The sequence below is a fragment of the Theropithecus gelada genome, chromosome 6, assembly GCF_003255815.1.
Source record: "Theropithecus gelada isolate Dixy chromosome 6, Tgel_1.0, whole genome shotgun sequence".
Taxonomy (NCBI): Eukaryota; Metazoa; Chordata; class Mammalia; order Primates; family Cercopithecidae; genus Theropithecus; species Theropithecus gelada.
Genome location: NC_037673.1, coordinates 150551653 through 150576593, shown reverse-complemented (window position 1 = coordinate 150576593; position 24941 = coordinate 150551653). Strand labels below are relative to the sequence as shown.

The 24941-nt window shown below is 48.1% G+C and overlaps 1 protein-coding gene across 2 annotated transcripts in view; it reads right to left on the bottom strand.

Annotated features, from left to right (window-relative positions):
- The window catches only part of GALNT10 (polypeptide N-acetylgalactosaminyltransferase 10), a 230396-nt gene extending 209363 nt beyond the window's left edge, over positions 1-21033 (bottom strand). Inside the window, exons 1-2 of one of the 2 annotated variants that reach the window (XM_025387916.1) lie at positions 20788-20983; positions 3846-3882 (exon numbers count right to left, since the gene is read on the bottom strand). In XM_025387916.1, the coding sequence (XP_025243701.1) occupies positions 3846-3882; positions 20788-20891 (141 nt within the window). In that variant the 5' untranslated portion in view covers positions 20892-20983. Of the gene's footprint in view, positions 1-3845; positions 3883-20732 lie in introns of both variants that reach the window. The other variant, XM_025387915.1, reaches the window with a different exon arrangement.
- Between the last annotated feature and the right edge of the window lie 3908 nt (positions 21034-24941).

The following is a 24941-nucleotide window of genomic DNA, read 5'->3' as shown; positions in this document are numbered from 1 at the left end:
ACAGTGGGGGCTCCAGCTCCATCCCCTGCTGTTCCCTCCCGAGCCCCAGGGCCACCCTCCAACCACATAGACTGCAAGTTCCCCAAAGGGACTAAGCCCTTTCCTGCCCTCTTGCCTTTGTACCTGAGGGGGTCCTCCTCCTCCTGGCATCCCTTTCCTCAATTATTCATTTTTATTCACTGAGTTTTTAAAAACTTTTTATTGTAAAATAATTTCAAACTAATAGGAAAGATGCAAGACTGGTACAGAGGATCCTACATATCCTTTATCCACATTGGCTGTTACCATTCTCCACATCTGTTTTATCATTCTCTCTCCCTCTCCCCCATCTACCTATATCTACAATTTTTTTCTAAGCCATTTGTGAGAAAGTTGAAGACATGATAACCTTTTATTCCTAAATTCTTCAGTGTGTATTTTCTAAGAATACAGACAACAAAATCAAGAAACTTCACACTGATACAATACTATTATCTAATCTACAGTTCATACTCGAATTTTGCCAGTTGTTCCAATAATGTCCTTTATGTCTAATTGATTTTTTTCTGGTTCAGGATCTAATCCAAGATGGTTTATTCCTTTTTTCACTCATCAAATATGTTACATGCCAGGCACTGCGTAGAGCACTGGGAATAAAATAGTGTGTGGGGGGGAAGCAGATACAGTCACTGTCCTATAACACTTACAGTTTAATAGAGAGACATGTTAATCAAATAATCACACTTATTATAAGTCTGTATAATCACAAACTAAGACACATGCTTTAATGCCTGAGTGGGCTGAAGACGGGGGTAGAAAGGGGTCAGAAAGTTCTCTTGGAGTAGGGACACTGAGCTGCCATTAGAAGGGTGAGGCAGGATTAGCCAAGCAAACTGTGTGTGTGTGTGTATGCATGTGTGTGTGCATGCAGGTGCATGTGTGTGTGCGTGCATGCGCTTGTGTGCATGGTAGGTAACTAGAAGAGTGCTCCATGTAGTGAGAGTAACATGTGCCAAGGCTCTATTGCAGGACACATGGCTTGTTGGAGGTCAGCGTGTTTTTGGAGGGCAGAGGTGGGTGAGGGCAGAGTGGGGAGGGGGCCAGGGGTGGAGTTTAGTCTTTATCCTGGAACAGGAGGTCACTTAGGCTTTCCCAGTGCCATAATTTACATTTCCAAAAGATCACTCTGACTGCTGCGTGGAGAAAGCAAATGAAAATGATGCAGGTCAACCATCCCTTAGCCTCAATTCCAAAGTCCAAACAGGCTTTTTAAATAACTTTAAAAAAATAACTCATTTAGTGACAAAGCCTGACTTGAATAGACATGACGCTATTTATAGTCTTTATTTATCCTCTTACTGTGAACACATTTTTGCTGCAGGAAAAAAATGTGTTTGATTATGGGGAGCACTGTAAACCCCACTAGAGCTATTACATAATAATATATGCACTTTACTAACATTCCTAAATCAGAAAGACTCTTCTGCCAGTGTTAGAGACTGACTGTTGCATGCCCCCCAAATTCCTATGATGAAGTCCTAACCCCCAAGGTGATGGTATTACGAGATGGGGCCTTTGGAAGATAATTAGGTCATGAAGGTGGAACCATTGTGAATGGGATTAGTGCCCTTGTAAGTGGAGACATGAGTGCTTGCTCTCTTTCTGCTCTCTGCCACGTGAGGACACAGCAGGAAAGTCGTTGTCTATAAACCAGGAAGAAGGCCCTCGGCAAGAACCTGACCATGGTGGTATCCTGATCTTGGACTTCCAGCCTCCAGAACTGTGAGCAATAAATGTTTCTTGTTGAAGCCACACAGTCCATGGTATTCTGTTGTAGCAGCCCAAACTCACTGAGACAGTCAGTCATCATTTTATTGCCTCTCAGCTCCAAACCCACCTTCACTGCCTGCTGTGCAAAAATGGTTCTGGGCCCTTAAACGTGTTTCCCTTGCCAGCTAACATGATGTGAACAGTGGTTAGCAGAAGATGCTGGAGAGACACTGCAGAATGAAAGGCTTTTTTCACCCTGGTTCTCGTGTGTTCAGCAGGCAGGCAGCATGGGTGATGTCTCCGGCACTTGCCTCCTGCAGCGTGCATGACCTCTCCATGTCTAGCTCCTGTAGTATGTGTAGCTTCTCCACTGCCTCGCTCCTGCATTGTGCAGCAACCACCGGCATCCGACAACCAATAGCTTCTCCCAGCACCCATTGCCTTGAGTGGTTTTGTAGCAGAATGTCTTCCATGAGATACCTCACCATGTGTTTCTTCCTCCAGCACCCTAGCAGGCAGATTTCCCATGAACTTTGCTGGGGTGGCACTGCAGTGACTTCTCTACCACTCAGTAAGCATAGCTGTGCCCTCTCCAACAAAGTCAGGATCTCAGCCTACGGGGGCCTCTTCCTTGGGTGCTGTTATCTCAACAATGAGGGTAAGAGCTCTTCCTCTAAACCATCATTCTCAGCAAACTATCGCAAGAACAGAAAACCAAACACCGCATGTTCTCACTCATAGGTGGGAACTGAACAATGAGATCACTTGGACTCGGGAAGGGGAACATCACACACCGGGGCCTATCATGGGGAGGGGGGAGGGGGGAGGGATTGCATTGGGAGTTACACCTGATGTAAATGATGAGTTGATGGGTGCTGACGAGTTGATGGGTGCAGCACACCAACATGGCACAAGTATACATATGTAACAAACCTGCACGTTATGCACATGTACCCTAGAACTTAAAGTATAATAATAATAATAAAAATTAAAAAAAAAAGCTGTTCCTCTATCTGCTATTCTTATATTCTTTAGAGCGCTTTTCACTTCTTACTAGCCAATTCTTTATTACTCTAATCTTCTGTTACAGTAAATAATTATTTTTATTAAACTTTCTGTGTTCAAATTACTTTGTGATTTCTCTGTCCTGACTGAACCTTGACTAATAATCTGAATGCTAAAATGTGCCTAATACACAGGGTTTGGGCTAAGAGATTACAGATCTGTAATCCTAACGGTATCTAGGTACCACTTTCTAAATGCCAGGCACTATTCCAAGTGTTTTGTGTATGTGAATTCCTTTAATCCTGATAACTAATCTATGAAGTAGGTGCTATTATCAGGCCCATTTTAAAATGTAAGAAATGAGAGAGAGAATAAAAGATTAAGGAAATTTCTCGAAGTCACACAGCTAGTAAAGAGCAGAGCTGGGATTCAATCCTAGGCAAATCCGTGGCTTTATAAGCCTGAGGTGAATGGGTGGGGCAGGTAGAGGTGGCGGCTGGAAAGCCAGAATGAAGGCTAACGTGAATCCTTCACTGTGCTCTCAGGCCTGTGCTCACTCCACCTATGGCATGCATCCCACTGCCCTGGAATTATCTGTCTAATGGGCCAGCTGGTCCTCAAGGGCCAAGACCATGTCCTTTCCTCTTAGAATGTCAAGTGCTTAGCAGAGAACCAGCCTGGGGCATGCGCAGAATTCAGTCAAAAACTGCTGCATAAATGACATATTGAATGAAGAAGAACTGCAGACCTAAATGCCAGCTACACAGCAGGCTGAGCCTTCCAGGTCAGGTCCTGTGCCTGGAGTGCCCTGGCCCCTTGAGAGCTGTCGTGGGAGTGCCTCTGCCTTATCTGGTCTGGTTGCAAACATCTGACAGTGGTTGACAACATGGCCTCCCGATCTCTTTCAACTATTGAACGCCAGGACCCATACGAAAGCAAATCTGGTCGCTTAACTTCTCTGCCCAACACCCTTCATGCTCCTGGGAACTGGAGGATGGAGTGTAGCTCATGACCTGGCCCTCCCTGTGTTTTAGCCTCTCCCAGCCCCACTCCTGGGGCCAGGAATAATGAGCTTAGGAGACCCTGCACACCCTATGCTGTTTTCCCAACTCTGGACTTCTGACTGTGCTATCCCCTCTACCTGGAATCCCTTCACTACCCACCCCATGCCCAGCCATTTCTCTGCCTGGCTAAACCATCCCACTGCCCTTAAAAGACTTAGGTCAGGATTCCCTCCTTCAGGGAGCCTTTTCTGCTTACCCATCCTGCCCATCCGAGTTCACTGGCTCTCCTATGTGCTCACATAGAACCCTGTACCTACAGCTACCAAGAAAGATCTCATTGTACTCTGACTTGACCTGTTTATAGTGTGTGGAGTCCAGAGAAGTGGTTAAGGCCCAGGAACCTGTAGGCCAGTCACAGCCCCACCAGTGACCAGCTGTATGACCTTGGGTAAAACAGTTCCTCTCCCTGATACTTAATGCCTTCATCCATAAAATGGGGATAGAGTGAGTATGTTATTGGGTTGCTGCGAGAATCAAAGATGATAATGTATGCAAAGTGCTTAACATTGTGCCTGACAAAAACAGTCTGCAACAGTAGTAATGCATTCCTTAAGCTCAAAGGCTGCACGTTACACATCTTGGTGGCCTCAGAACCTAGCACAGCATCTGGGCCACAGAAAGGTACAGTGGATGAATGAATGGATTCGTTCTCTCTCCACCCCAATAGCCTCCAAACTGCTCTCCCTGCCTCCTGTGGCTCCTGCATTGCCAGAGTTGCCTTTCTGAGGCCTACCCCTGATCAAGTCATCCTCTGCTCAAAAACTATCCATGGCTTCCTTGCCTCCTGCAGGCCAGCCTCCCTGGCCTAGCAATCAGGGACCCTGTGACCTGGTCCTCACCCACTTTTCCAGCTACTTTCTAACTGACATGTGAAGTTTCAGTGACTCTGCCTTACTCGCTGTTCTTGAAACAGGCTCCCCACATCCTGCCACCTAAGAGACCCCAATCCTACCATGTACACTTTGCTAAAGCTTTAACCTTCTTCAGGACCATCTTAAAAATCAGCACCTTTCAGAAGTCCTTCCTGACCTCAACCAGGGTGCTGCTCTCTTCCCCTCGGCTTCCCACAGCACCAGCTGATCTCCTCTTGCAACACTCATCATGCTCTGCCTGACACACTGCATCCCTGTGAACTTGTCTGCGTCCCTTTTTAGACTAGGAGCTCTCTCAACGCAGCGGCTGTTTCTCGTACCTATCACATAGTAATCCCCCAAATCAATTTAGCGGGGACCCAGAACAAAAATAAATTGTTGAGCTCAGAACAAACAGATAATACAGTTAAGTGAAAGGCAGTATGTACCATGTGTTTATTCACTGCGATTCAAGGCTAATGGCTCAGGTGTTTTTAAAGAGGTTGATCTCTTAATAAGCAGAGTGGCTTTAGTTAAAGAATATATACGTGCAGTGTAATATGCTAATCCTCCATAGAGAGGATCTTTTCCATGAGTTAAAAAGAAACGTAAGTAGCTACAAGAGATTAAGACAATTATCCCGGCCTTTGCAAAGGTGCTTTATCTATCTCCCTTCAAATATAACATACAGACACACTCATACACACATACAACACAATCTGATGAGAAAATGGAAAATGGTCCATGTATTAGTTCCCTAGGGCTACCATAACAAAGTACCTAAAGTGAGCGGCTTCAAACAACAGAAATTTATTGTGTCACAGTTCTGGAGGCTTGAAATTCAAAATCAAGGTATTGGCAGGGCTATCCTATCTCCAAAGCCTCTAGGGAAGATGCTTCCTTCCTCCTCTTCCAGGTTCTGGTAGCCCCAGGTGTACCTTGGCTTAGGGCAGCATCGCTCCAGTCTCTGCCTCCAGCTTTTCACAGCTCTCTTCCCTCTCCCTGTCTCTGTGTCTCTTCTCCTCTTCTTATAAGGATATCAGTCAGTCACAGAGGATTAAGGGCCTACCCTATTCCAGCATGACATCATTTTGATTGGTTACATTTGCAACAAACCTATTTCCAAATTAGGTCATATTCTGAGGTACAGCGAGTAAGGACTTTGCCATAGCTTTTTGAGAGACATGATGCAACCCACGAGCCCATTTACCCACTTACTGGGAGCTGCAGTCCTTGGGAAAGCCTGGGTCACGACCAGCAGCCCTCTTCCTTAAGACTTTCCCTCTAGATGGCAGGGAAGCGCCTCACAAAAGAAGTAAGCAGGGGTCCACCCTTACATTTTCCTCCTAAGAACCAGGAGGAAAATATAATCCCAGACAAGCTACTTACTTCATATTCTAAAGACTGGAAGGAGAGAACCAAACGGATCCTCATCCAGAGATACCACCAATGAAGCCACGTGGACTGAGGACAGGACCTGCTTCTGATGAAAAGATCTCAGAGAAACAGTGTCCTTTGACTGTTACCCTAGGGAGCTAACACTTTTGAGGCCTTCTGATCTCAACAGGGGACAAGGAAGTCTGTTTCTTCCCCCACTATGAGAACACAGCCCCTTAGGGTGAAAGTGTGCAATTTCCCACAACACCAAGAACAGAATGGTGCCCAAATGAAACACGGAGGAATGGCGAGAAGAAACATGGAGCAGTCCTATCTGTAGGGTATCTGGGAACACAGGTATGCATGCATTCATTCACTAATTCAACAAATATTCATTGAGCACCTGTAACATGCCAGCACTATAAGGTACAGCAGTAAACAAGACACACGAGGCCCCTACCCTCACAGCTGAGGGTAGTATCTTAGTATCTACTGAGGTGCTAGTATCTACTAGAGCAGAGAAATAGATAGGTAAATAAATAAACAAGGTGACTCCAGATACTGCTAAGTTGCCATGTGGACATTTCACAGTTGATCAAGTTGCAGAGTAGGTAGGAAAGAGGTACTTCAGATGGTATGTTCACAGAAGGCCTCTCTGAGGAGGTGACTTTGGAGACAAGAGCTAAAAGATGAGGAGGAACCAGTCCTGCTATAATGTTGGGGAAGAGTATTCCAGGCAGGACTACATGCAAAGGTCCTGAAGAAGGACCATGCTGGATGTGTAAGAAGGGTAATGCAGCTGTAGTGTGGTGACTGAGAGGAGGGGACACGGTGACCCCAGAGGGTAAGCAGGGCCAGACGAGACAGGGGTCTGGGCTGTGTTTCAGTGCAGCAGTGGAAGCCACTGAAGAGTTTTAGGAAAAAGGCGGAAACCTCTGATTTACCCTTGCAAATGTACACTTGGGCTGTGCATAAAGAATCTACTGATTTCAGGGTGGAGGTGGGAGAGGAGCCAGGAGGCTGTGGCAGGAATCCAGGTGAGATGTGACGGTCTGGTGGGAAGCGGGAAGAAAATAGGTGGATTTGGAATCCGTTTCAGAGATGCAGTCAGATCCAGCAGAGAATTCAGGTCCTCACTGAGTGTCAAAAACTGGAGGGATCCTTAGAACTCATCCTCCCAATTAACACAGCTTACGTAGGAGAGGACAGAGGCACTGCTGAGTCAGAGATCCAACTAGGGTCATAAAGCAACTCAAGGTGGCTCCTACCTGAGGAGTCAGGCTCCTGCCTCAAAACCTAGGGCTCTTTGGCCATGAAAAGACTAGAAAGGGGCCAGCAAACCATGGTCTGGCAATCCAGCTTGCTGACTGCTTTTGCAAATAAAGTTTTATTGGAACACAGCACTCGCATTGGTTTATGTAGTGTCTATGGCCACTCTCATGCTACAAAGACAGATTGAGTAGTTGTGGCAGAGACTATATGGCCTGTAAAAAACCTAGAATATTCTCTGGATTAAAAGATCACATAAAACACAGTGGCCAAGTTTGGGAATGGAACTTTTTGAAAGAGGAGGAAGCCCAGGCTCACAAGACAGAGCTCTGGGATCTCTTCTTCCCAGCTAGAGCCTCATCCAAGGGGATGTCCTGCTGGGAAGACTCCTTCAATAGTACATTCCTCCACCTAGGGAAATGACAATACATAGCACTACAACATTCATGTCACCACAGTGGTACAAATTAAGTTTTGTAGGCATTTCCAAGAGACAGATTAATTCTAACTGGAAAGATCCGGGAAGGCTTTCTGGGAAGAAAAAGGTTTGAGAGCCTGAAGGGATGGGTAGAGGGTACTTAAGAAATTCTTAGGTCACCCCTGAGCCACGGCAGACTACCTAGGACTCTGCTTAGCTAAAGGGGGTGAGTTCCCCATCACTGGGGGTGTTCAAGTCAAAGATGGTAACCATTTGGCAGGGATAAGGTAGCGGGAGACTGGATATGATAAAAGATACAATTCATTGAAATTGTGGATTCCACCGTGGTAGGCTTATGGCTTCTTTAGTGTCATTTGTCATCATATTTGCTAAGAGAGAGACACACAGCATGGAGACTATGGGGCTTGCGGGGGCGGGGGCAGGTCGAAGGAGACACAGAGAAACACACACATACAGAGAGGGGAGAGCGCTGAGAATAGGAGACAGGTGAAAGAGTCATATTCACACCCAAAGTCAAAGAGAGCCCATACAAGTCAGAGGGAGGAAACCCACACCAGGGCTTCACCCTCCTCTCCAACCCGCCGCTTAATTGCTACAGAGAACAAAAGAAAGCAAAAGCCTGACAATTAAGAGTTAAAACTAATCAAATGTCCCTTTAATACCTCTGGCTTGGCACCTGGCAGCCTTCTTAACGTGCCCCATTGTTCCCTGGCAGGGCTTGGATGGTGGGAGCCCTCAGCTGCCTCTCTCGCTGCCAGGGGAGTGCGGAGTAGCAGGCGAGGGGAGTCCAGGCTGTGAAAGGGAGAAGCAGGGAGGCGTACCCCAGGCTGACTCTGCTGGGAGACCCCAACCCCACAAGCAGAGAGGCCCCACCCTAGCGGGAAAGACAGCTCACACCACACCAGTGTCTGACAACCGCCCCGAGGCAGGAGTGGCAGGAAGAGTTATGGGTGGGAAAACTGACTCTGCTTGTGTGCCAAGAAGCTATCATTCCCACATACAGGTGAGGAAATGGAGGCCAAAAGACGTTAAAAGACTTGCCCAGAGGAGTCAATAAAACATGGTAGCTAAGAGTACAAGTTGGAGAGTCAGAAATCTGAATTTGAGTCCCACCACTTGTTTCTTGTACAGGCCTGGGAAGTGACTTAAGTTTCCTGAGCCTCAGTTTTCCCATCTGTAAAATGACAACAGTAAGGTCACTCACCCCCTGGGATTACAGTGCTGACGAACTGAGATGGGCACAGTGCATGGCATGCAGTAAGAGCTCAATAAACTAATGGTCATCGTCATTTCTGCTGTGGAGCCAGTGCTCAAGGACAAAGCTAACTCCTGGTCACCACACCGAGCTGTGCCCCACACTCCATGCCCCACTGCCGCACCAGGAGCCACCTGGAGCTTCCAAGGGAAGGTTCTTGAAATGGCAGGCAGAGGGGCCCCCACTCCTGCCCTGGCAGTGAACCCTACTCTCAGAGACATGAGTGGCTATGTTCAGCTGCCTCTGGGGGGACCTAAGCTGTTCTCATCCAGGTTCCCTCTTTCCTAGAAACCTCCTGGGTGCCTGTGAGGTCCCCTCAGGCCAGGGAGTGGAGTACGTACCATTTCTGCTGCGAAAGCTGTCTTCACTCTCATTTAACAGATCCTAACACTTCCCCAATAATAGGAAGATACATTCTAGGGTTTTCTGACATGCCAGGAAGCACAGGCAAAAAACAAGGTGGATTCTGTACCTACGTCATTTCTTTTTTTTTTTTTCTTCTTCGAGATGGAGTCTTGCTCTGTTACCCAGGCTGGAGTGCAGTGGTGCGATCTCAGCTCACTGCAATCTCCGCCTCCCAGTTTCAAATGATTATCCTGCGTCAGCCTCCTGAGTAACTGGGATTACAGGCGTGTGCCACTACACCCAGCTAATTTTTGTATTTTTAGTAGAGATGGGGTTTCACTATGTTAGCCAGGCTGGTCTCAAACTCCTGACCTCGTGATCCGCCCACCTTGGCCTCCCAGAGTGCTGGGATTACATGTATGAGTCACCATGCCCGGCCTCTACCTACATAATTTCTAATAAATCTAGGGTAGCCCCTGACATGGCTTTAAAAAATAAAAAAAATTAAAAAAAAAACAAAACTTTATTAGATAGGGTAGACCTGAAATTCAGATACCTAGAAACAGAAAGAAGCAAGGCAAATGGTTTCTTGAGCTGAGACAGAGCGGGAATCACCTAAATATAAACATAAGTGAGTCTGTCAGAGCCTAAGGTTTATATACCTATACTTCCAAGCAATTACTTTTTTGTCTCTGAAAAGTACATTAGTCTTAGAGATAGAAGGATTAGCCTCAGCTTACTGGCTTTGTGACTAGTCGTGTCACTTACGCTCCTTGAACCTCAGTTTTTGCATCTGTGAAGTGGGGACCGTAAGCCCCGCCCTGCCTCCACCATGAGATGGAACTGGGAAAAGGCTATGGGAATTTGCATATCATAAAGGAGGGCTCCCAAAGTCGAATGTCTCCTGCAGCCCGGCCAATTGTGTGAAAGGGTGAAGTGCCCAGGTTTGAGACCACTAAGTGCAGCAGGGGCGGTGGCCAACTGGAGAGCTAGGATCTGTCTAGAGGAGACAGCTGCTCCCACATCCAGAAAATTCTTACAAAACTTGAACCTGAACTCAGCAGCCAGACTTTAAGATTTAAAAAACAAAAACAAACCAAAAAAACCAGAAATTAATATAGAATTGTTTTAAAATAGGAAATATTCTCATGTTTAGGTACTGGTAACATATGAACATTTAAAAATAAAGAAACCAAACTATCTATGGGCCAGCACTGTTCAAGGCACACAAAACATAACTCTGGACTGCATCTGGCCCACAGGCCACCAGTTTGCAACCTCCATTAAAGTATACAGGTAAGGTGATTAAAAATATATAAAGGTCAAAGAAATTAATAAAAGAAGCTCTCTGAATGAAACAGCCATTAAGGTTTATTATTAATAAAATAACCACAAATCCAAAGGACAGACCCTGGCTCTCCAAGAACAGAATTAGTAACTTTTCACTGAAGTTAGGTACCAAATTTAGAAACTGGTTATTTCACAAATAGGCACACACACACACATACATTTTAACTCTCAGCAGCTGACTCTGATCAATACTCAGGAGGAAACATGCAAAAAATAACAGTTTTCAGTTGAGAACATACAAAGTGCTTTAGCAGCAGGAAGTAATTTTCACACACACACCCCGGCCAGATGTTTCCAACCTGTTCCCTCGAAGAAACCCCCTTCTCTCCAGAAGCCCCTGTTGGCCCCTCTGCTCAGCAGCCCTCCTCTCAGAGGAGGCTGACATTTGTAACTCACAGGGGAGACCCACACACACACACACAAAACCCCGGCGAACTGGGCTCTTGGGAGGCTGCCCGAGTGCGGCATCCAGGCGGCACGTGGGACTTGCTATAATCCCTGCCCTGGCACGGCTGCCTGGGTATTCAGCTAAAAGAGCTTTCTGGAGCCAACAACAACAAATCCAAGAACCAGGCTCACGGGGCTCTCAGTGATAACCTCCCACTGAGGCCTCCTCAAGACCCCGTGAGCGGGGGCAGACCCACAGACTCGCCCAAGACCATCCAGTCAGTGGCTGGCGCAGACAGCGGAAGGAAGCATCCCAGCTGGGCTGGAATCCTGTTTCCATCACTTCCTAGCTGTGTGGCCCTGGATATGTTACCTGACCTCTCTGCACCTCGATCCTCACAACTTTAATGTAATTTAATCTAATCATCACCACGACACTAGGAAGTAGTGATGACTTTGCTCATTTTAGGAGAAGGAGCCGGAAGCCCCAGAGGTCAGGCAAAACAGAGCTGGCAAGTGGCAGAGCTGGACCTGGGGATCAGGTTACATTGGTTCCCAACTCCACACTCTCTCCACTGGTCTCTCCAGTACAAGGGAGAGGTTTACAGGGTCTCCACAATACTAACCTTTCCCAAGAGACCCCCTAGTTCAGCCTGTCACCCACTTAGAGGCACCTCATCCTTGCCCATGGCAGGAAGGCAGAGCACCCATCCTGGAAGAGAAGCAGACTGTGGGCATCAAAGGAAAACAAAGCTCTATGGTCCCAGCCAATCCTCACAGCCCACTGGACAGGGATTCCAAAGTGCACCTCCCATGCCTGTCCTGAACGGGAGCCTGATCTGCCTGCATCAGATACAGTGCCACTGCTAAAAGCACCACAGAGCTCCCCTGTGGGTGCTGATTGACAACTTGGGAAGCTGCAGATAAACACACTCCCCAGGAACAGAGGTTCAAGGGCTGGTTCTGAAGCATTCCTGGGGAGAGTGGAGAGGGTCCCTGGGGAAAGAGAGGTCTGTCTCCTGTTAGGTGGGTGGAGAGGAGTTCGCTGTTGGACCCTCAGTAGGATTTGTTAAATATGTGATCCTTGGCCAAGCCCAAACCAGCCCCTTCATGCTCCTTGGGCACGGATCCTGGTGTCACCATCCTTAACAGGCTCCCTAGGGATTGTGAAGCATCCTGAAGTTCAAGAAGAACCATTCCTAAGGCTAAGCTTCCAGCACTCAGCCAGCAGTTACTGAGTACCAACCATATTATTCACTCACTCACTCACCCCCTCAGCCATTCAGCAAATATTTTAGGCAAACAAGAGTGACCGAGAGAGTTTAGTTCCTGCCTTTGGGAAGCAGACAGTCTGGACAGATTAAAAACAATTACAGCATTGCATGACAGATTTATATATATGGCTCCGGGCCCTGGTTGGAAAGAATGCTAACCCAGGCGGCCCTGGCAGGGGTTAGTCAGGTCTAGGGGCAAGGCTGCAGGGAAGAAGGATGTTAGAAGTCTACCTGGAAGGGCCTCTGATCTAAGTAGGCAGATGAGAAAATCAAGGGACTAAGACCCCTGAGTGACCTTTGGGGGCTGGAGTGACCAAAGAACACTTCCTGGAGGCAGCAGGCTATGAGCTGAATCTAGAAGGATACAGAAGGTCTGGGTTGTCTCCCAGGGTGGGAGTTGAGAAGGCAACCCCAACAACCGCTTCGCATTCCAAAGTTTCAGGGAGAGGGGTACCAAGAGCAGCCTCTGCATGCACAATTTCCTTCCCACCCCCAATAATCAGAGACTGCATCCACCTGGCTTCTTCCACGTCTTCTGAACCCTGTGCTGTTAGGCCAATCACTTATCTTCAAATTGCTCACCTTCTAGACAATGACAATGTTATGCAGCTCTCCCTACCTCCGCCAAAGGGAAGCCGCAGAGAATTGAGTCCCTGCCACAGGCCAGGCACTTCACAAAGGCAGCAGCATCACCAGGTTTACCGAGCACTTGTTCTGCACCAAGCATTGTGTTTGGGGTTTTGCCCACAGTGACTCACTGAACCCTCAGGAGAACTCTCTGCTACAGTTAACATTACTAGCATTTTACAGACCAAGAATTCCAGGCACAGAGGCCAAGCTTGCCCAAGCCTCGGGTTTTGAATCAGGCAGTGTAGCTCCAAAGCTAGAGCACCATATGCACCCCACATGCCTCAAACCAGGAGGAACGGAGACAGGAGGAAGCTGAGGTAGAGGTTTCTCTTCCAGCGCACACCACCACCACATGACCTTAGGCGCTCTACTTCGGCTACTGAAGAGGCTGTCTTAGGGCAATGGTCTCTCTCGCCAGCTCAGATGTCCAGGCTTGCAGGAAGGGCTTAAGGGGCAGGGCTGGAAGACAGGTCCTTTGTCCTGCTCAGATATGGAGGAAGTATGGTGGTTAAGGACTCAGCACTAGGTCAGAGTTCAAATGCCAACTCCACCACTACAGGCTGTGCATCCTTGGGCAAACACCTGCCTCTTTTCGAGCTTCGGTTTCCTCCTTTCCTACCTGGTTACAACAATATTTAACAGATGTACAGGTAAAGGACCTAGCAGAGTAAGTGCTAAATAAATGGTAACTGCTATTACTACTATTAACATTATCAACCTCATTATCAACCAACCATATCATCATCATTCTTCGGATCAGCATCATTTTATGCTGTGGCTTTCATCACCTGAGAAAACTGAAGACAATTTAGCATCTGAAGCTCAACATTCTCTTAAAGCCAAAGGGAAGGAAAAAAATAGGTCTGCTTTTTTCTTTTCTCTCCTATCTACACTCAGCAGAGGGCAGCAAACAGGAACCATTCAAAGATAAGAGAGAGAGAGAAGAGAGACACATGGAGAGAAAGCTACACACGCATAAATACACACCCACCCACCACAGCAAGCAGAATTGTTTAGCTTCCTCTAGCTTCCAAAGTATGAACACTCCACCTCCTCCAGCTAAGAGGGCCAGGCAGAAAAAAAACGTGGAAGCTGCAGAGACAGAAGTTCTTTTTCAGTTTGAGAGAAATTTTCAACGAATTGACTTTTAGTGTGTATGGGGGCAGGGGAGACATTTCTTGGGACGTCTGTGAGGGGAAAGGAAGGCAGCGGCAGAACTGGTAAGTAAGATTCAATAAAGACAGCTTTCAACTGCTCTTTATCTCCACCCTCCACTGTGTGTTGGCAACCATTTGCACCCAAGCCTTCCTCAGCAACAAACCAAGGCCCACACAGCTAATCATCTCAGCCAAGGGGTGGCAGAGCTGGAATGAGAGCACAGACCTCCAGACTGCAGGTTCGGTGCCCAAAAATGGGTCCAGGGTGGCAAAGGGGTTTTCCCTCCAGGACCAACTCTCATCCCCAAGGAGTGACTACTGCCTGGAACACTGTGTCAGCAGGACTCTGGAGTGGATATTTGTGGGCTTCTTCTCTAGATATCTTTCTCTTCTTCCCAAAAGCAGCACCCAGAGTCTTCTCTGGGGAACTGCTCTTCTTAGATCTGGGCAATCTGACTCCACTCCTAGCTCCAGGGTAGGTTAAGTCAATCAATACAGCTTCTCCTCCTGAAATCTGCGAATGGTTCAGACAGCACATTAGATCCAAAGTGGACCAGTAAGACTTAAGGAGATCTTGCTAGAGCTTACAGAAAAGATGTTTTCTCGGCCAGGCATGGTGGCTCACGCCTGTAATCCCAACACTTTGGGAGGCTGCGGCAGGTGGATCACGAGGTCAGGAGATCGAGACCATCCTGGCTAACACAGTGAAACCCTGTCTCTACTAAAAATACAAAAAATTGGCCGGGTGTGGTGGTGGGTGCCTGTGGTCCCGGCTGCTCAGGAGGCTGAGGCAGAAGAATGGTGTGGACCCAGGAGGTGGAGCTTGCAGTGAGCCAAGATCGTGCCACTGCACTCCAGCCTGGGTGACAGAGCAAGACTCCGTCTCTAACTAAAAAAAATAAATAAGCAAATAAATAAATAAATAGAAAAGATGTTTTCTCTCTCTTCTGTAGAAGCTACCAGAGGAGCGAGACCCTCTCCTCTAGGATCTACGTGTGAATCTGAGGTCTGAAAGAGCTACTACCATTTTTTGCTGCCATGGAGCCTCAGAATGGAACAAAGTCAACACACAGAGAAAATCAGAACCAACAGAAACCAGAGGAAAGGAGATCTAGCCCTGACAATGCCACAAACCTCTAGATCACACCATACCTGAAGCCAACTACAGTCACAGGAGCCAATATATTCATTTCAGCTCACATGGCTTAATTTGTTTTGTTACTTGCAACTGATAGACAATCTGAGGTGGTTCTTAGGCTCAGATTCTGTCTGTCAGGGATAGCAGTAATCGTGCCATGTGCTACACAGCCTTTAATTCCTCTACCCCTGTCCCTTTGCCCCCTTAAATTTTAATCCATTTAGTTGCTTTTGAAACTATAAAATGAGGCCGGGTGCGGTGGCTCATGCCTGTAATCCCAGCACTTTGGGAGGCCGAGATGGGCGGATCGCCTGAGGTCGGGAGTTCGAGACCCGCCTGACCCACACAGAAAAACCCCATCTCTACTAAAAATACAAAATTAGCCAGGCTTGGTGGTGCATGCCTATAATCCCAGCTACTTGGGAAGGCTAAGGCAGGAGAATTGCTTGAACCTGGGAGGTGGAGGTTGCGGTGGGCCGAGATCGCGCCATTGCACTCCAGCCTGGGCAACAAGAGCAAAACTCCATCTCAAAACAACAACAACAACAACAAAAACACTATAAAATGTTGGAAAGAAAATGAACAAAAATAGATCTACAAAAAACCAGACAGATAAGTTCTAGCAGATAATCGGTCTCACTAAGCAATGGCCTCCAAAATTTGGGGTGATAATCTTGGCTCCTGAAAGAAATAATGGTAGAGAAGGATCAAATATCAGTATATGGAGGGAAAAAATTTCTCATAGTGAAATAGAACAAGAACTTGGAGAATGGATTCTGATCTGCATTCCTCCCTATGAGAACTTGTTTAATTTGTTTCCCCTTTTTTCGGCCTCAGTTTTCATACCTACAAATTGAGGAGATTGAACTAGATGACTTCTGAAGCCCCCTGCCTGCTCTGATACATTTCAATCATTCAGCAAACACATCCTGTCTTCCAGGTGCCAAATCTTGTGCTTTGTGCTAGAGGAGGATGTGTGCCTACCTTAAGACATTTCCAGCAGGGAGGCCACGATACACTTCTTGCCACGGGAATTCAGGTGTATATGGGCTACCTCCTTTCCCCACTCCACTGCGCATAAGGACAGAGGTTCTCTGGAGAAACAAGACTCTTATTCAAGGCCCTCCCTTACCAGCTCTGACACATACATGGGATGCAGAGGGTCAGATATATGTAAAACACAGGAACCGCTGCAAACACCGTCAGGAGCATGTCGCTGCTGTGGGGCTTACTGGTAGCTGCCAGGTTTGCCTCAAGGTGCTTTTGATTCAGTGAAGAGAACCTGATGCCATCTCTGTGTAAGAGCTGACTGTGGACAAGGTACAATTAGCAAGCTAGATGGTTATCTTTTAAATGGGCTTTTGCTTTTCATTCCTGATTCCATTATCTGTTACCGTGTCACTGGAACCAACAGATCAAAGGCTGAACATCCTTAGACTACAGCCTGAGAAAAGACATTCAAATATGAACATACTCTTAAGTTGTGGCCTCATTACAAGTTAGATACAGAGGCCTGTTTAAATATACTATCACTATTCAGACGTGCTTCCAAGCATACTCACAGAACCTCAGGATGTAAGAGTTGGAAAAGCCCTAACAGAGTATCTATTCCCTACATTGCTAATGAGTTTCCATATGTCATTAACTCTACTTGAGTAGCCCTGCTGAGAAACAGTCTGAGCCCAAGTCTGGTGTTAGTAACAAAAAGATTGAGTAGCAATGTCTGCCTTGGCCATGGGAGGGGAAGCATCATTACAATATGCATTTGCTTTTTCCCTTCTGAATCTAAGCCTCACTTAGCAGATGAGGAATCCAAGGCTCAGAGAGGTTAAACCTCTTTCCTGAGTACACGCAGTGAGTTTAGGGCAGGAGAAAGGACTAAAAACCAGGTCTCTGTTCCCAGGCCTTCCTCAGCTGGAATCCCTGGTAGACAGCAAGCCAAGAATGAGAGAAGGAATGTAGGGAGCTGGATTTGTTCTGGCAAATCAACAACTCTTCCCTAGTGGCATCAGATTTCACCTGGGTATGCAGACAGAGGAGTGATTAGCAAGCTAAAGGATACTAGCCCTTCTGTGGAAAATTAAGGAAATCATTCCGAGGCTACATTTCTATGATACTTAACTTTCTGATGGGCAAGGCTTCTGCCACCAGGAAGACTGAAAAAAGAGAAAAAAACATTGATTTCTGGATGCTCTAAGAATAAAGTTCAGCTCTAACACAATGAGAAAGAAATCCTGATACTTGAAAATTAAAGTCACCGGTATTCCATTATTCCACCAATTTCTATTCCACACATTCTATTATCCAGTGAAGCCATTTTTCAACAAGAGATTATGGCTCAGAAATGAGGAGAGACTGCACTCAGTTTCCTAACTTGAGCTTTTAATAACCTGTCCCAAACCTGGAATATGAAACAGACTGTTGAATTAAACCAAGATGTTAAACAGATTGGGGGTTGGAATGAGAGGGACCCACACATTAAAAGGAAGATGGCTTCAAGACCAGCTTTTCTTGCTTGGTTTTGCAGCTTCCCAAGAAGCCAACTGTCTGACCAGATGACTGCTGAAATCCTGGAAGCATTATGTGTCCTTTATAAATCAGCTATCCCACCCAGCTCCAGAGGTACACCCAGGATGAGTTGGCATGACAGTTATGTAGACTTTCATTCTAGCAGATGATAAACACTCTTAATTTGAAACTCCATATTCTTTAATCCAGTGGAGAAATCAAGGAGTTAGAGGACTACTCAAGTAGTGGATATGTTACTCTCAAAGAATCTTCTTTCAAACCCATATGGAACACATTTTTCATTTGGATAAAGTCCTGTCAGACTTCCCTCCAGAGCCTCTGCAGTTATTTCTACCAGAAAGATCAACAAGACGCTCAAAGATGATTCTCAACAATTACAAGAATGACAGGCTGAGCTCAGAACTGGTCAGCCCTGTCGAAAAAGTTCTGTATGCTCAAGATGCCAGATTTCCCAGATAGCAGCCTGGCGTGTTACGTGTATGTTCCAGTACACTGGGGTGAGGGATGGAACACCATCACTCCGAGAAGTCAGCCTCTTTCCTCAAGGCCAGCTGACATTCAGACAAGGGACTGGGGGCCAAGCCCAGTGCTCTGCATCTGTGAGAGAGTGAAACAAAAAGGGGCTGTGTGGAAATTTGGCAGGGCGTTCTTGAAAGGCAGCAGATGAATGCTGAATCCTGTAGCACCTACAAGTGCTTATCATTGGGGAAACAGCTCCATTCTACTGCTTCTAGGAAGCAAAGAGATTTTCTTTAAAGCAAAAATAATCAGTTCCCCCAATGCCCCAAACCCCCTTCACCACTTCTTCCTCCTCTTCATGCTATTCCAGAGAAAAAGAAATGAACAAAAACTAGATCTTCCCAGATAAGCCTGTCTATCCATTTCAGTTAGGAGCTCTGAGCAGCACCCAGCTGTTGCTCCCCGCTCTCCCCGCCCAAAAGGCTGCCTTACTCCATCAATACCCTCTTGCACAAGTGAGTAATTTACTTTGAAAGCTCAGGCCAAACTGGCAGTTAACCTTGACCTTCTCTACACATCTGGGTCTATAGAAATGAAAATCAGGACGTCTTTGGCATCTATAGCAAATGAAATACGAGGGCTTTCTCCAAGCAGAGGCAGAATGTCAAGCGCTATTTTAGAATGGGCTACAGCTATTCTAAAGGAGAGTTTTGCATTAGGGTAGGACACTCCCCCTTGACCTGGGGCTGTGTCCAGTATGGAGCCTCCACAGCTAGGGATGCTACAAGGAACTCCGGACTCAAGACAGAAAAAAAGAAGTGACCATTGTATTCCTCATTGATTAACTGATAGTATCACAGAATGTTAGAGCTGGACCAATAATCATGGTTTACAGATCAAGAAAGTAAGGCTCAGAGAAGGAGATGAAAGGTGATCAAGGACACACACACTAAGTTAGTGGTAGAGCTGAGGTCAGAACCCTGGAACTCCTGACTCTGATGCTGGTACTGAATAGGAACAGAGGAAAGAGATTTCATGAAAGGAAACCCCACACAGATACAGAATATCAGGGAGAGAGGTCTAAGCTAGCTGTCAGGGTTTGAACCAGGGGTTTAGGAAAGAGATGGAAACCTTAGTTTCTAAACAGTAAGCTCTACCAGAAAGATCAATGAGACCCTCTGGGATGCTTTGCAACAATTAACAGAGTGACAGGCGGAGCTCAAATTGGTCAGCTCTGTAGCAAAGAGCCCTCTGCGCTCCAGATGCCAGACTGCCTAGACAGCAGCCTAATACTGGGAAGAATAAGGAAAACCATCAATCTCAGAAAAACCAGCCTCTTTCGTCAAGGCCAGCCAACAATCAGTCAAGTCTGACCCTGATACACAAATTATCCACTTCTCATGGGACCAGAGAAATCCCGTAAGAAAGCCTGAAATGTTCCACTATATGAAACAGTCTAAGCAATACACTCACTAGCACCTCCTGGGAGGGTGGGAGTGATGTGACAGAGCTTCTGCTATCAGGGAGCTGCTAGTCTAAATGCATGCACGCATACATACACACAAATATACATGGGTAAGTTCAAAGGAGGCAGAAACCATTCCGATCCCAGTTTTGGCTGCAGTAAACACTACAACTAACCAGACTAGACAAGTTCAGAAGAGACAGGGAAGGCTTCTGGTGTTCCATCCTCAGGACACTGGGCACCAACAGCCTCTGGGACATTTTGGGGGTCTCCCCACCAGAGCCCCACCTCTGGACTCCCATAAGGTCAAAGGCAGCAGGTACCTCAAGGACCAGGAGCTTACCCCCTTTTCCACCCCCAGGGGCTTGAAGCTTCAAGGAGAGCGTGATCTTTACATTCTGCAAGGAATCCACAGGATCTGAGAAAGGAAAAGGCTAGAGTTGCTGGCGCGGGGCGGGGGTACTGTTGAATAAATGGGGAGAGGCGGAAGGCCTGGATGTCTCGTTGGGCAGACGGGAAATCAGGAAAAGGGCTGACCTGAGTAAAGAACACTGGGATCAGCAGGCAGGGGTTGTTGGGGGGTGGAAGGAGGGGAGCAGAGAGGACCTGGACACCAAATACAAGAACCAGAATCTGCATTCCTATTGGCACAAGGCAGGAGTCATCCTGGGATACAGGGATGCAGATAGGATCCTTCAAAAGAGATCCGCTGGAAGACCTCAAGGAACACCAGACGGGGACAGAAAAGAAGGTGGTAACATGTGGTGAGAAATAGCGTCCTGGGTTCTAGTTCGGACTCAGTCTCTGACTGGCTTGGGAACCTGGAGGAATCCCGACACTCAATTTTCCCATCCGGAAAATGGGAAGAGCTTTACAGTCTGGGAGCTGACTCTGAGGCGGCAGACAGCAGAAGGTGGAGGAAGGAACCACAGGCTAAAAGTGAATTCGGGAAGGGGGTGTTCCCGGCCTGTAGCAACAGGGGAACTCACCTGTCCCGCCGCCGGTGCCACCGCCGCCCCGGATCCCCCAGGGGTGCCGTCGGGCTGCCGCTCGCGGTACAGCGCCCAAAGCCCCACGTTGGGCAGGAGGACCAGGGCCGCCAGCACCAGCGCCACCGCCTGCAGGAGCCGCTTCTCCTTCCGCCTCATCGGGGCCGGTCAGCCCCGCCGCGCCCCGCCGGCACCGCCGCGCCGCGCCGCCCCCAGCTCCGAGCGTCCGCCAGTCCGCCCGGCGGCGGCAGCAGCTCAGCGAGCAGAAGCGGCCGCGGCGCCGGCCCCGCTCCAACTCCGCGGCACTTCCGCCGCTCGCCGGCCGGGGAGCCGGGCGCTGCCACCGCGCCGCCGCCACAGGGGGGTCGTCGCCGCCGCCGCCGCCCCCAGGCCCCGCCGAGTCGCCCGCCCCGCGCCGCCAGCGCTCGCGTCGGTCGCCGAGTCTCTGCGCCACCAGCCTCGGCCCTCTCGCGGAGCGTCTCGGCCCGCCTGGGTGCGGTAGGGTGGCGGGCCAGAGCGCCTCCCCCTTCTCGAGCTGCGATGGTGCGTCCCGCTTCTCGGCGGCTCCCCCGCCCTCGGGAGCTTTGCTAAAGTCCCGGAGTTGGCGAGTTGGGCGCTAACTGGTGCGGGCTGGGCACCGCTGGGTGGGGTGCATGTTCGCGCGCCCGGGTACCCTGCCCGGCAACCTCCGCCCGAGACTGCAGCCGAACGTTTGCTGCCTCTCTGGGGATATGCAAATAGTGCTGGGGCCCCGCCGAGCGTTCCGCGCCTGCAGCCCCCGGGACTGTCACTTCCAGCCCACCTAGGCTCGGCCCCAAAGACCTGCGGACCTATTTTGACCCGGGGGACTCGGTGTTCCCGGCCATGAAACGAGGCCACGGCCGTGCTTCACGCTCACTGTTCCGCGGGCGGGCCCTGGTTTTCTTCCTCTAGGAGGCCCCTGGCGTTAGTTGTGAACGCCCTCTGCAAACTGTGGGGAGCTGTGCCCGCCCGCCGCCTGTCTGTAGATCCTGCAAACCGGCGGGTAGGTGACAGTAGCCTCTCTGCGGCACCTTTTCTCACGCAAGTCCAACCCACTTGGAGTTAGAATGCCCTGCATTCTCACGCGTGCTTTTGGACCCTCAGCGCACTGAGCCCTTCCCGGAAAGCTCTCAGCGAACCGTTGGCGAGCGCCTACTATGTGCCAAACACTGTGCCAGGCTCTGGGATGAAATGAAAACAGACCTGAGCCCTGATATCTGGGAGCTGAAACATGAAACACGTAATTTCACTAGACTAGGCAATGTGTAACTGTGGCGAGGGCTTTGACAGAGGAGTCGGGCTTCTGGGCGATGCGGAGGGCCACGGAGCTGGACTCCGACGGTGATGCCAGCCAGCGGCTCCTGCTCGGGGGCGCTAAACACTGGTCACTTAGCTGCTTCCTCCCTGATGCGGAGGAACGGAGCACCCCCTTGGCTGCATTCCACTCTGCCACCCCCACATTCGTCCTTTTGATTCTCTGCTTCTCTAGCTCAGCCGCTGACCCTCGTGCTTAGCTGCCCCCAGTCCTTGACCAGCGTTCTGACAACTCTTGCCTCCCAGTTCTTCCAGCTCCAGGCTGAGCGATGGGGATTCAGTTTTCTGACATCACAGCTCAGTTCTTGAGTTTTGCAGCAAAACCTTCAAAGCTTCCATCACCTCGGCTCTGGAGTCCACCATGCTCCTCGCCTGTGACCTGCTAGGGCTGATCAAACGTTCTGTCTCCTGCCCTGCCCTGCCCTGCCCTGCCCTGCCCTGCCCTGAGCTTCGCTCAGCCTGTTGCAGGCTTTGTGTTTTCCTTCTTGTGGTGTTGACCACGCAGCTCCTTCTACCCATAGAACCCCCTCCTCTAGGTCGGTGGAAATCTTGTTCATTCTTCCGTGTCTAGTTGAACTGCCATCTCCTCCACGAAGTCTTCTAAAACTCCTCCTCAGGGAACTGTTGTCTTTCTTCCGATTTCCATCACAATAATGCTTACCGTTTATTGAGTGCTTACTCTATGTCAGGCACCATGTTAAACCCTTGACATGCATTACCTCTTTAATTGCTCAAAGTTACCCTGTGAGGTACATACTTTTCTTATACCCATTGGCGAATGAGACTCAGATTTAAAAATGCATGTAATCCCAGCACTTTGGGAGGCCAAGGCGGGCAGATCACGAGGTCAAGAGATCGAGACCATCCTGGCCAACATGGTGAAACCCCGTCTCTACTAAAAATACAAAAATTAGCTGGGCGTGGTGGCAGGTGCCTGTAATCCCAGCTACTTGGGAGGCTGAGGCAGGAGAATCGCTTGAACCCAGGAAGTGGAGGTTGCAGTGAGCCGAGATCGTACCACTGTACTCCAACCTGGCGACAGAGCGAGACTCTGTCTCAAAAAACAAAAACAAAAAAAGAATGTGGCAGCCAGAATGATCTTGTTTTATCCAAGGTTAGATTGTATCGCCCCTCTGCTCAAATCCCGCCGGTGGCTTCCCACCTCCCATTAGGTTCCTAAGAAAGTACAGGATCCTAAAAGCCCATATATGATCAGCCCTCACTCCTTACTGTCCTTATTGTGCCCCGGTGACATTGGCCTCCTTGCTGTTCCTCACAGCATGCCTCAGGTAGGCACAGTCCTGCCTGAGGACCTTTGCACCTGGTGTTACCTCTGCCTAGAATAGCCATTTTTCTATTTCTAGTTCCTAACTCTATGTCTTTTTTAAAACACTTTTTTTTTGTGATAAATATACATAAAACTGATCATTTGAACTATTTTAAAGTATACAATTCAGTGGCATTATGTAAATGCACATTGTTGTGCAGCCATCATGGCTATCTATCTCCAGAACTGGTCATCTGAAACTCTGTACCCATTAAACACTAACTCCCTATTCCCCTCTCCCCACAACTGCTGGCAACCACCCACCATTCTGCTTTATCCTTTTTGAATTTGACTATTCTAGGTACCTCATGTAAGTGGAATCATATCATATTAGTTCTTTTGTTTCTGGTTTATTTCATAGTATTTTTCAGATTCACCCATGTTGTTACATGTGTCTGAGTTTCATTCCTGTTTTTTTTTTTTTTTTTTTTTTTTTTTTGACATTGTCTTACTCTGTTGCCCAGGCAGGTGTGCAGTGGTGTGGTCACTGGTACAGTCATAGGATCATAGCTGGTTGCAGCCTCAAACTCCTGGGCTGAAGCCACCCTCCCACCTCAGCCTCCTAAGTAGCTAGGACTGCAGGCCCATGCCACCACACCCAGCTAATTTTTAAAAAATATTTTGTAGAGACTGGGTCTAGCTATGTCGCCCAGGCTGGTCTCGAACTTCTGGCCTGAAATGATCCTCCCACCTTGGCCTCCCAAAGTGCTGGGATTACAGGTGTGAGCCACTATGCTCAGCCAAATTCCATTCCTTTTTTCAAGATTGAATACTGTTCCATTGTATGTATGCCATGTTTTGTTTATTCATTCATCCATAGATGGACATTTGGGTTGTTTCTACCTTTTGGCTACTGTGAATAATGTTGCTATGAATAGCCCTATGTCTTTTATACTGCAGTGGATGCACAGTGTTTATCTAATTAGATAATGTTGCAAAAACTTTTATGTGCTGCTATAGCACTGAGCACAATGCTGGTAACAGAGCAGCTAGAATGTTCTTTTTACAAACACAAGGCTAACTCTGCTGCTGGGACTTACCTATGGCTTCTCTTCGTGTTAGAATATGTCTATGAAGCCAGGCATGGTGGCATGTGTCTGTAGTCCTGTCTACTCTGGAGGCTGAGGTGAGAGGATTGAGCCCAGGAGTTCAGGCTGCAGTGAGCTATGATCACACAATTGCACTCCAGCCTGGGTAACAAAGCAAGACCAAGTCTTTCAAAACAAATAAACAAAAAACAACCCACAATCTATGAGAATCCTTACCCTACATTCTTTGACCCAACTTCTAATTTTTGCCTTCTTTCCTTCTCTTCTAGTTACACTGGTCTTGCTATACTCCTCAATATATACCAAATTGGTGATTCCCTCAAGGCCTTTGCAAGTTTACTGTGCCCTTGTCTAGAAACCTCTTCCTCTACAGCTTTGCATCATTCTCTCTCCGCTTTCTCTCAGGAAGCAGATCAGAGGTCCTGCCTCAGAGAGAGCTTCCCTGACCATCTGATCTAAGATATCAACTAGCACCACCATCCTCTCCATTTGCTTGAT